This window comes from Electrona antarctica (assembly GCF_951216825.1).
Source record: "Electrona antarctica genome assembly, chromosome: 2".
Classification (NCBI taxonomy): domain Eukaryota; kingdom Metazoa; phylum Chordata; class Actinopteri; order Myctophiformes; family Myctophidae; genus Electrona; species Electrona antarctica.
In genome coordinates, this window is record NC_136807.1 from 9,303,098 (window position 1) to 9,314,733 (window position 11,636).

The following is an 11,636-nucleotide window of genomic DNA, read 5'->3' on the forward strand; positions in this document are numbered from 1 at the left end:
TTCCCAGTTCCCACACACTAACTCCTTCCCAGGGTTCGACACTACTCTGTCCCTTCCCCCACACACATAACCCGTTTCCAGGGTTCAAGGTTCTACTCCACGGATTTATAGCAAATAATGCTAATAGCCTCTTAACGGTCATCCGTCTTTTTAGGGTAGACAGGCAGACGGGGCTAACTATAGCTTCACTGCTCTAGCCTACTCTCTACAGGCTAAGAATAGCCAATTTGCAACGTTCAAATGGTTTGATGGAAAATGGTCATTCAGCCAATGCCACAACTGAAGCCAAAGTGACACCATTGCACTTGAGTAGCAGGGAGGAAGCTAGGATTCCTTTCTCTTTGCTTCATACAAAGATTTGAATATATAGATCATATAAATCAGTTTCAACAGTTCTAATTGATAAAAGTACTGTAACTTAGGTAGAAAGGTAAGTGGCTACACAAGGCTGATGTCCCTTTCAGTTCCTCAGAAATGAAAGACAACCTCACCAGCATACAGTGATACATTTGTGATTAAACAAGGGATTGGATTGGTGATCAATAGAACGACGACAGTGACACCCTGTACTCCTGCAACTTCCTTTTAACCCATTTTGGGCGGGAACCCCTTTTGGTGTTTTAAACATTGTTATAATTTAGCTATTGAAAAATAGCAGATCTACAAGCTCATAGCGCGCCACAGAGTGGCGCGCTAGGAGCTTGTAGGTCTGCTATTTTTGAAAAATCGTGAAAATATTTATTTCAGAAAACTGGAGGATTTAGAAGAATTTTTGGTTCAGAGTGACAACGCAAATACTGAAGGATAAGGCATCATTGACCAGCACCTGAATGCTAATCCTGTTCCTCAGTAATAGAACGGGTGTTAAAAGCTAACCCACCTCTTCCATGTATTCAGGCTCGGAGGCCGAGGCGTCCCAGCGATTGTTCAGGATGAAGATGTTAGGACTGGAGAGACGCTCGTTGACTTTGTGGAAAAATGATTTCTCCTACAGAAAGACACGCAAAAATACACATTCTGGATAAACAATCGGAACATTGGGAACTCCACTAATAGCTTCAAATGGAAAGAAAATACACTTTTGTTAAGACTAGTAGAGTTCAGTTGCTGCATCTCTCCTACTTACAGTGCTACATTTAATTATCTGTATCTGTATCCTATCAGTGTCCGACGTCCATAAGGGTCCATTTGGTTTCTTTTGCACACCAACTAAAATGGGCTCTATGCACACAGAATAACTCTTCCTACTCCCGAGCCACTTCCGTACTTCCTTCACAGGTATGTCTATGAATTGATTGCATAGGGCATTTTGGTGCTATCCCTTTTGGACTGAGTGTTTGACTGTACTCTGTTGCTGTTTATACATTGAATGAATGAATGAATGGTTTATTTCGATCTATTCAATTTAGACAATTACATTTTCATTTTTTTAAACACGATCGAAAAGGAATAGGCAGAAGCTTAAAGCTTATGTATGCCTATCCTCCTTACATAAGAACGTAGTTCATAAACAATAGTCGAACGTAGAACATGTACTGGGGTCTACAAAACAATCAACATTTGGACAAAACATAAAAAAAGAATAACCACAAGAAAACATTAGACATTCTGTCTAAGGAATTATTCAATCAATCAAAGGTGTTGCCGATGATACTAATTAAGGCTCTGTTCCATTTAGTGTACAGTGGTTTTCAAGTGTTTTAATTTCAAGGACCCCCATAACGCTGAGTGTACACAAATGGAACGAAATAGACCCGTAAGGGTCAGAGTTACAGACCTGTAGGGGCCATTTGGAACCCACTCAAAGACACTTTAAGACCCACTGGTGGTGTAGTAGTGTTTCCAGTGAGCCAACATGCACAATAGCACCCTGACTCTGTTTGACCAGAAGGGAACAGAGCCTTCATTAGTACCATATAGGTAACACCTGTGAAGGAAGTAGGAAAGGGGCCCAAAGTTCTTTCCAAAATGGCGTGTATGCATAGAGGCCACTGAAACTGAGGATTGTGTATCGGCATAACATGAACAAGGTTCAACAAGGATGCAAGCAACTCACAGTCTGCATGAGTGTGGACTCAGAGTTGGCCACCAGGACAAACACATCTGCATCCAGGCAGAACTTGTCGATCCAGCTGTCCAACTCAGTGGTGACATCAATGCCTGGGCTGTAGAAGAAAATACTGGCTCAGTTTGACTGGAAACAAACCATGTGCGGCTGAGAAGAAGACAATTGTTCGCATGCACGGATGACGGCACGAGAGACTGAAACAAGACGCGAGAAGCTGCGATGTGACTCTGCATCTGGCCCAAACTAGGGTTTGTCTAGCCCATTAAGCCCCGAGACCAGATTCTACAAATGTCTTCTAAATCAGTTTCTGAAGACAGTTTTCTTAAAAACCTATGTTTCTATATCAGTGGTTCTCAAACTATTTCATGTCAAATTATACAGTGTGTAATTGGCCGCCGACCCCCACCTGAAAAATGTTCCAGGGACCCGCCAGAATCAAAGATACGAGTTAAAAACAAATAATATTTATTCAAAGATTTGCACACGTTTATGAGAAAAATGGTTAAAAGCTAAGCTGACACAGATGGGTTCCAGGTCTTAATAGGCTAGAAGTGTCAGCATGTGGTGTCGAGTGTGCAGCTCACCTGTCCACGAGGACCAGGTCGTCCCTGAGCAGGGCACACTTTCCTTTGGGCCACATGACGCACACCAGGCTGCCTGCGTCCAGGTCCTTGTCCTGGTGAAGGGCGTGGGCCAAATGGTTCACCGTCTGCAGATGGAGAGAGGAGAGGGAGACAAACGTTGATGAGAGCATTCTAGCACTGAGTAGAATAGTTCATTTGGAGACATTGCCGGAAAGCGAAAACTACTGAGTAGGCCAAAGGTAAAGCAAATTATGGTTGTTTACCTCCATTCTTAATTAATATGATAAGCAGCTGCGCTCTGGGAGGCGATACGGATATAATATACCCAGAAGAACCTATTATTTTACGTCATCTCAAAAAGGAATTGCAATGTCGTCTCATGAAAATGTTCCATATGCCCTTTAATTGGATGTTGTAGTTACGTATATATATGGAATTATATTTAATCTGTGTATCTTTATCTTGTCCGATCAACTCCACTGAAGCCAAAGACAAATCACCCAAGACTTTATTGTGAACAATAAAGCTTCTCTTCTACTGTGATGTGTTTCTGTCAAGTTTATAGGCCAATGAACCAGGTGGGCAGACTGATGCAATGTCATGTATGATGCAATGTGTGTCTCACTTTGACCTGATACAAAACATGGATCCATATTTACAAGACTGTCATTTCAAATGACAGATTACATTACACCTAATTATTATAATGGTCTTAGTTTCCTTATACACTGGGGTGTTTGTTTCTTACAATTCAATTAAAATATATATTTTTCAAAGTGATGTTCCTGTCAGGCGTACATTCACTCAGAATGTAAATATTATCGTTGATAATGCAAGTTTTATACAGAACAAGGCTGACAGCTCTGAGCCTCAAAGCTGTGAATCAAGGCTTCAACCTGTATATGAATGCAACGTCAACTATAATCTATGAATAGTTGCTGCAAAACATTTGCATGGACATTTTGGTATCGTTTAGTTACCCTGATGTGTAAAGGCCTTGCAAGTGGCATAAAATAAATGAGACTTCTGCAGACACGGTGCAGTGCAGGGAATGCAGTCGGATGACCTGGCCTACATATTGGACCTGGTGGAATGCAGATGCAGATATGAACTGCTAGCTCAAGTTGCCATGTTTGTGTCTATGTTTGGAAATTGGCTCGGTCGAGTGTGGTCACGTGAGTCTGTCTGTAAGTCAGTCAGGCAGGTGTGCCAAACGCTCACGGGCCATGCATTAACCTATGAGAAGTGGGTCATATCTGGGACACGCGTGAACTATGAGCGCATGGAAATGGGAGAGCAGTGAGCCTACTTTATGAAGCCACACTCTATATACAATACTACTACTTATTACTCTATAAAAAAAAATACTTTGTACTAATCTCTGAGACTCTCACGCCAGATTGTCAGCACCACTGCCTTAAACATAATGTCGTCCTTAGTAGTAGGTATAAGAACAGAAGCACCCGAGAGGAAGTGGACTTGGAGTAGTAACTAGTAACCCAACCCTGGTGTATCACGGGCGACCAGCTGGCCTATAGTCTTGGTTCCCCAGTGCCCTTGGAACTTCCGAGTCAATATTGAATGTTTCAATAAAATTGGCAATCAATTGTAACCTGCCTGCTCTAATCTCCGTAAAGATGTAGTAGTAGTAATCGTGTAGTAGTTTACGGATGTAAAAAGACACAGTCGACTCCAAGTCAGAAGTTGAGCAGTATGACAAGCATGGTGGGTTTTACAGCCACTTTCTCCTCTATGGCCAATCCATAGCATGGATTTAACAGAAGAACATGTGTGACAGATCTGATGATAATCCTTAAGCAAACAGTGACAAGTTAACGGAGCTCTGACTGTTTATGAAGTCACTTTGCTGTGGGTGGGTACTGTATATAGCGGGAACCTGAGGTCTTCCCTGTGACTTGTACCGAGTAATGAATTGCATTTCTATAGCGCTTTTCCAAGTGCTCAAAGCGCTTTACAATGGTTCATTCATTCATACATAGGGAGGTGAAGCAGCGAACAGTCAACACCAGCGTCCTCACTTCCCGAGCTCACACCGACCGACTCATTGGAGGCAATGTGGGGTTCAGTGTCTTGCCCAAGGACACTTCGACATGTGGACAGGAGGAACTGGGATACTGGCTTGAACTACTACTTACAGTGAACAAGAACGTTTACAGTAACTACAGTTGAGTTTTTTCAATAATCACACCGCCATATAGATATTATGAACTAACCCAAACTGATATCGGTGCATAATTAATTATTACTAAAGCTAAGCAACCCATTGGGAAATGGGTATTTCAGATTTGTATCTGAAAGGGGTATGTCCTGGTATGTTCGCAGTATGCACTGATGATTAGTACAACAGACCAATAAAATAAACAGTGCAGCTGCAGCAGCAAGACAACAACCTTAACCACACGAATCCTAGCGTCCATAATCAAACATTCGGTAAAAATAGCAGATGTACAAGCACACAACATACGGGGAGAGAAAAACAAGAGTTTTGTGGCCAGGCTCACCTTGATGTTCTTCCTCTCCTCGGAGCCCTCGGTGAGCAGGAAGGCCTCATTGCCGTCGGTACCTTCCACCCGCAGGAAGCAGTTGGTGGTGTGTCCGATGCCCGAGGGCAGCACCTTATCACACAGCATGGCGTTGATCACAGAGCTCTTCCCGTTACTCGTCCTAATGGGAGACACCACATTTGCGCCATACGTTAACCCATTTTGACCTGAGATCTGATTCTAAAAATGTCTTCTACATCCTGACAGTTTTCTGAAAAAGCTATGTTTCTATGTCAGTTGTTCTTCGATTTTTCAAAAATAGCAGACCTACAAGCTCGTAGCGTGCCACTCGGTGGCGCGCTATGAGCTTGTAGATCTGCTATTTTTCAATAGCTAAAGCATAACATAGTGCTAACACCAAAAGGGGATCCCGCCCAACATGGGTTAAGGTGCGTCTTCTGCTGGCACTTGTCTGACCTTCTAGGACAGTGGCTTTCAACCAGTGGTCGGGGGACCACGGGTGGTCCTTGAGGAGGTCCCAGGTGGTCCCCAGCTAAATGACGGGTCCATTTGGTTTCATTTTACACTCTCAAGAGTTACATTTTTGTTAATCATCTGCACTAAGTTAATTTACAAGAAGTCTACAAATTAATGTATCAACGTTTGCCTGTTAGCTCTCCTATCGTACCACATCAATACAGCATGGAAATGTGGACAAAATCTTATTCAGCGACAACAAAATATTCTTCCGAATTTTGGGTCTGAGAGGCATCATCTCATCGAATGGTGGTCCGTGGCTCAAATGCCGAATAAATAATGGGCCTTGATATGAGAAAGGTTGAAAACCACTGTTCTGGGATAACAGAAGAATACTCTGAGCACTATGTCTCTCTGACCTTATATTCTTTACTTTTGTTTCCCTGTCATGTCGTTCTACTAGCAGGAACTGAAGCTTATTCTGTGTTTGACCTTGTCATAATTTACCATAGACAGGAGCATCAGTTCCACACGTCTACTGTAATTTAGCTGTTAGCCATGCAATTGGTTTGGTTTCTCTCCTGCAGAGCTAAAAGCTCACAACGCGTCGTATCGCAGCGCGTGACCTCTAAAATGGATTAAAATATATATTTGTAGGGTAGAGAATTAGCCTCTTGTGTATTGAGAAATGAGCGCACTGACAAAAATTACGTCGTAACTTTTGTATGGCATATATTGCTAAAGTGTGCCGTCACAAAATGCCTAGTCACACCTGGATTTGTCTCAGCGTTTGGGAACTGCTGCTCAACAGAATGTATACAAGTGTAGCAGGAAACATGGCCTTGAAATCAGTACCTTCCGAAGAAGACCACCTTCATGTGCCTGCGGGCCAGAACCTCTCCGATCCCAGACACCTTGGAAAGGTAGCCCCGGACCTCCTGGACCTGCTCTTCTGTGGTGACCGGGTCCAACTCATCGTTCTTATGCGTGTCTGCAATGTGAAGGAGAGAAAATGCACAGGCCCAGGCTGTAGTTTACAACAATTCTTCCCAAGGGCATTTTAAACCGGGTTACATGTTGAATTTGCATGAAAATAAGTGTGTTGCGGTGAATACAAATACATGCCATTGCACAGAATGCACACCTATATAAACCTGCATTCGGCTACAACCCTGTTATTACTGAGAGGATAAGTGCAATCATCAGACATGAGGTCGACCACATGACTTTAATTTGATTCAGCATACAGCACAGTGCGCACGTGTATGTCATTCTGATGCGATTTATTTCAGGTAGCGCTCGTTTTTGGTTCACTCAACCTCCTGCCTATGTCATTGGCACGGGCTGAGTCATCCGTTTGTTGTTGCCTTGCACATTGATAAGCATGCAGTGCGAGTTGGCAGTCCGTGGTGGACAGAATAGGTTATGACGTGAACCAAAACGAGCGCTCCCGGCCTCCACGCCAATCACAGCAATTTGGGTGTACGCTTTGTATTTTGGCTTCGGAATTGGAGACACGTGGAAAGCACATGACGCTGGTCTAGCGCCTCTCTGACTGCAAATAATTTGTCTAAAGCTGTCAAGGGTTTATGATGAGGCCTTTCTCATATCCTTGTTTATCAAAGGAATTTTATAATTTGTTGCCCTAAAAAATGACACAGATAATGGCCATGTCAACCGTGATATAATTTGCACTTGTGACAAGTTCTTGAGCTTAGCCCAGATACCCTGGGTAAATATAGATTTCATTTCATTTCATTTCATTTCATTTCATTTCACTACTCAATGGGCTATATGCACACAGAATAACTCTTCCTACTTCCTTCACAGGTGTTACCAATGATACTAATTAAGGATCTTTTTCCATTTTCCCATAACTCTGAGAGTGTACAAATGCGGGTCCATTTGTACACTGTCAGAGTTACACTCCATTTGGAACCAACTCAAGGACACTTTGAGACCCACTGGTGTAGCAGAGTGTTTCCAGTGAGCCAAGACGCACAATAGCAGCACCCTGACTCTGTTTGACCAGAATGGAACAGAGCCTTCTTCATTAGTATCAGCGGCTCCGGTAACACCTGTGAAGGAAGTAGGGAAGGGGCCCAAGTTCTTTCCAAAATGGCGTGTGTGTGTGTGTGTGTGTGCACATCGAGCCCATTCTAAAGTGCACACAAATGGCCACCCCAGCCCAGGGCATTTCAAACTGGTTAGTACAGTGTTGTATCCGTTTTCAACATTGATCCCATGGATCAACAGAGAGAGAGAGAGAGAACTAGCCTCGCGTAACGATACTAATATGACGTGGATATTAGTCTCGTTCCTCTAAGTATTAGATTTGTCTCTCTATTAGAATGTCTCGCCCCTTATTTGAATACTGGGCCTTGGTTGGTTATAGCCTGGTTGGCTCGTCACCACTTCGGCCTCCCACAATTGAGAGGGGCCAAAATAGACACTATGAGCTCGATTTTCATCCATGCTAAACCTCTTATCCCTAAACTTCTTTGCCTTTTTTACTATTTAGAAAAACTTCTTTGAATAGTTAAAATAGCCAATCTACAAGCTCACAACGTGTCGATGTAGATCGGCTAGTTGAACTATTCAAAAAAGTTTTTCAAAATAGTAAAAAAAAGGCAAAGAAGTTTAGGGATGAGGGGTTTAGCATTTAGACGAAAATAGAGCCCAATCAGCCTGGGGCATTGTAAAGGCAGATGAAGGCTGGCTATGCGAGGCTAAGAGAGAACCCCACCTTCGAGAAAAGAAGAACTCTCCTTGATGTAGGCTCCCAGCTGTTCAAAAATGCCATTGATCTTCTTCTTTGCCGTGACAAAGTGCTTGAGCGGCGACGCATTCACCTCCGCCATCAGTCTCTTGTCCTTCTTGCTGTGGATCACGTTGGAGTTGGGTCGTGGGAAAACCAGAGACATGGCACTGTGCGGAATATAGAACACAACAGAAAAAGACATGAAATGTAGTATGTTTTGATATTTTTCGGAAGGTGCACAAAAGATTATAGAGGTAGTGCAAAGTAGATGTTTAGACCAATGGCCTTGGCTTCACCCTTGCATATTAGACCAGTGGTTTCCAACCATTTTCATATCAAGGTCCATTATTTATTCAGCATTTGAGCCACAGACCACCATTTGGTGAGATTTAGCCTCTCTGACCCAAAACTTTGAATATTTTGTTTTTGTCCACAATTCCATGCTGTATTGATGTGGTACCATAGGAGAGAAACGATCAAAATAACAATTCTTCTACATTTCTCTAATTCGGTAGACTTCTTGTAAATTAAGTAATGCAGATGTTTAACAATAATTTAACTCATGAGTATGTAAAATGGAACCAAAAGGACCACAGGTTGAAAACCACTGTCTGATATAGACTATATTGAATGGCCAAACGTACAAAACAAAGCAATACACACACCACTAAGCCATTATCCCCAATGCCCTTTATTATTAACTGCTCTTAATTTAACTGAGCGTCCCTCTAGATACTATAGCTGCTGTTAAATGTAAAAGGCTGAATGGACAAAAACGGCAGTGTAAAAAGGCAGGCCTATGCCTAGACAATGCACGTTCACAACACAAGCTCAATGTACGTGTTGGCTTCCCATAGGAATAAAAAAAGACAGGATGTTTCCAGAGATCTTCTCACAGCCTGCCACGCTGAAACATCCCTGAGGAGTAGTTCAGGCCAGGGAGCACAATGAGTTCACAATGTGTTGGTGCTGGGAGCTTGTACATCTGCTATATTGGACACATTTCGAAATGACCTTTTCTAAACAATTTTGAAAATGTTCACCTATGACATGCCATAGTTAAAGTGATTAAAACACATGTTGCAATTGCAATGTCCTCAGTCAAACAAATGATAGTGGCGCAAGGCTACCTCAAAGTACCAAGTGCAACAGTGGTACGTGCAGCAGTGCCGGTACCCAACTGTCCTGCCAAATGACCACCATGCACAAAACTTTGGCCACAGCACACAGTGTCAGGTCTCCGTCCCAAGTCTGTCACCATGAGTCTATAAGTGGCAACTCTAAAATATATAATGTATAACAGCAGAATTGGGCTTTGGGTATAACAGGCATATCATCAACAGACTTTAATGTCTAATATCTGATGATTACGGTAGTAGTATAGTTGATTGGTCAGGTCAGTTAAAAAGCAGGCTACTGGATAGTCATACCAACACCTGTTTGTGGGTCACCTTCACACATACAGTCTTCAACTCATGATACATGCCTTGTTCACACCAAAAAAAGCTGTTGAAATCTATTCGTTTCATAGCAAAACAACTGATCTGTATTAACTTAAATGCCACCGTAAATTGCATTCTTTGATAAATGAATTGTTCCTCACCCAAATATGAAAGACACTCCTCTTCTAATTAAACAAAAATGGATCCTTGAGAAACCGTCTTTGGTGACCGTTACGTTATGCTTTCCACAGCAGAAACAAAATCCCCAAATGAGATCTTGTTAAATGTTATAAAGCGTTTTGTATCCGAATTATCACCATCAAGGACCTGGAGATCTGGGGTCTGTCTGGCTTGCTTCGTCACTACAGGGCAGGCAACACTGTCTGTACAGTCAAATGCAGACCTCAGTGTTAATTTAACTCAGAGTGTGCCAAATTTGAGCCTTGGCTTTAAGGGTGCTTCTGTGCGTCCGTGCACTCTTGGGGGTGGAATGAGGGGGCCCAGCCCCCTTTCAAATCTGGCCAAGTCACAGACAGTGTAAAATACTACTGACTACATGTCATACACCAAGAACAAATGCATAATTTGTACAGTGTGTGAAATAATCTTACCTTCCTGGGCTCAAGCAAACGATGTATACAGTAAACCAGAAAAAACTCCAAAACAATTGGATGGTTAATACAAAGACGATGTGACCATTATTTCCACCCAGCAGCACCCAGACAGTGACAGCAGCAGTGACCTTTCACACAAATCCCAGAGGAGGATGCCGGCTTTTTTTTGTTAAAAGAATGATCTCAATAATGTTTTCGGGTTAAAAAGAAAGAACCATAGAGGAAATATCAAAACTACTGAAGGATCCGAATCGAGTTAAGAAGAGGACACACACTTTTTAACACGCTTTCACAGATGAAGGACAGAGTGATGACAGGCAGCTGCTGCTCTGCTCTCTGGCTAGGTTACAAAAAAACGTGATCGATTGTCATCATCCGCTGATCAAACAAAGTACATGACATGACATGTAAATCCTCGGCAATGTCATCGATTATTCCCCACATTAAATCAAAATGGGACCTCCTAAAAATCCCATTATGTAATCATCTGTCCTCTGTGTGTGTGTGTAATAGCCTCACTCACTGCTGACCGACACCACTAGCCCGCAGTGCTAACTAAAGACCGCTGCCTGCTTCAACAATCCGTCGTACGACGGCACCGCGCGCCCCGGGGGAAAATAGCCGATCTACAAGCTCACGGAGCGTCGCGTCCGCGAGGCCCCGTGAGCTTGTAGATCGGCTATTTTCACCGTCGTACGACGAAACGTATGTATGCGCGAGACAAAAACCGTAGCCGCCCACTGTCCACTTCCTGTTAGCATGTGAGAGTCAACATCATGGCTAAAGTATGACTAATAATAATAATACAATGTTAAGGTGTTTCTCTGACTCACCGTGGATCTGGAGGACTGATTTGTCACCAGTCTGCTGCTCCTTCCTGCATCTTTGGTCCAAATTAAAACAATGCTTTATTTATTGTACTCAAGCTAACCTTATATTATATTATACACTACCTGTGACGACGTATCTCGGTTATTCTATCACACAGTTACATATTATTACGCGTAAGCTGCTATATTATATGACGTTTGGGTTAGCAGTGAGTTACTATGAAAATGACTACTTTATGAAGACGTTTGTTATATATATATATATAATATAAAAACCCTGGCTTGCTGCTGCGTCTCTCTCGCGCTCTACTTTGTTAAATAATAAAAATGCTTCTTCGTTGCTTTTCGGTTCAGTT

At 42.6% G+C, this 11,636-nt stretch overlaps 1 protein-coding gene across 3 annotated transcripts in view; it reads right to left on the reverse strand.

Moving 5' to 3' along the window:
* mfn2 (mitofusin 2) overlaps positions 1 to 11,622 on the reverse strand; it is a 28,322-nt gene extending 16,700 nt beyond the window's left edge. The window contains exons 1-8 of one of the 3 annotated variants that reach the window (XM_079513125.1): positions 11,557 to 11,622; positions 11,284 to 11,333; positions 8,380 to 8,561; positions 6,489 to 6,624; positions 5,175 to 5,337; positions 2,653 to 2,777; positions 2,057 to 2,165; positions 881 to 988 (exon numbers count right to left, since the gene is read on the reverse strand). In XM_079513125.1, the coding sequence (XP_079369251.1) occupies positions 881 to 988; positions 2,057 to 2,165; positions 2,653 to 2,777; positions 5,175 to 5,337; positions 6,489 to 6,624; positions 8,380 to 8,557 (819 nt within the window). In that variant the 5' untranslated portion in view covers positions 8,558 to 8,561; positions 11,284 to 11,333; positions 11,557 to 11,622. Of the gene's footprint in view, positions 1 to 880; positions 989 to 2,056; positions 2,166 to 2,652; positions 2,778 to 5,174; positions 5,338 to 6,488; positions 6,625 to 8,379; positions 8,562 to 9,997; positions 10,249 to 10,447; positions 11,003 to 11,283; positions 11,334 to 11,556 lie in introns of those variants that run through there. The other 2 variants (XM_079513123.1, XM_079513124.1) reach the window with 2 other exon arrangements.
* Positions 11,623 to 11,636: the final 14 nt, after the last annotated feature.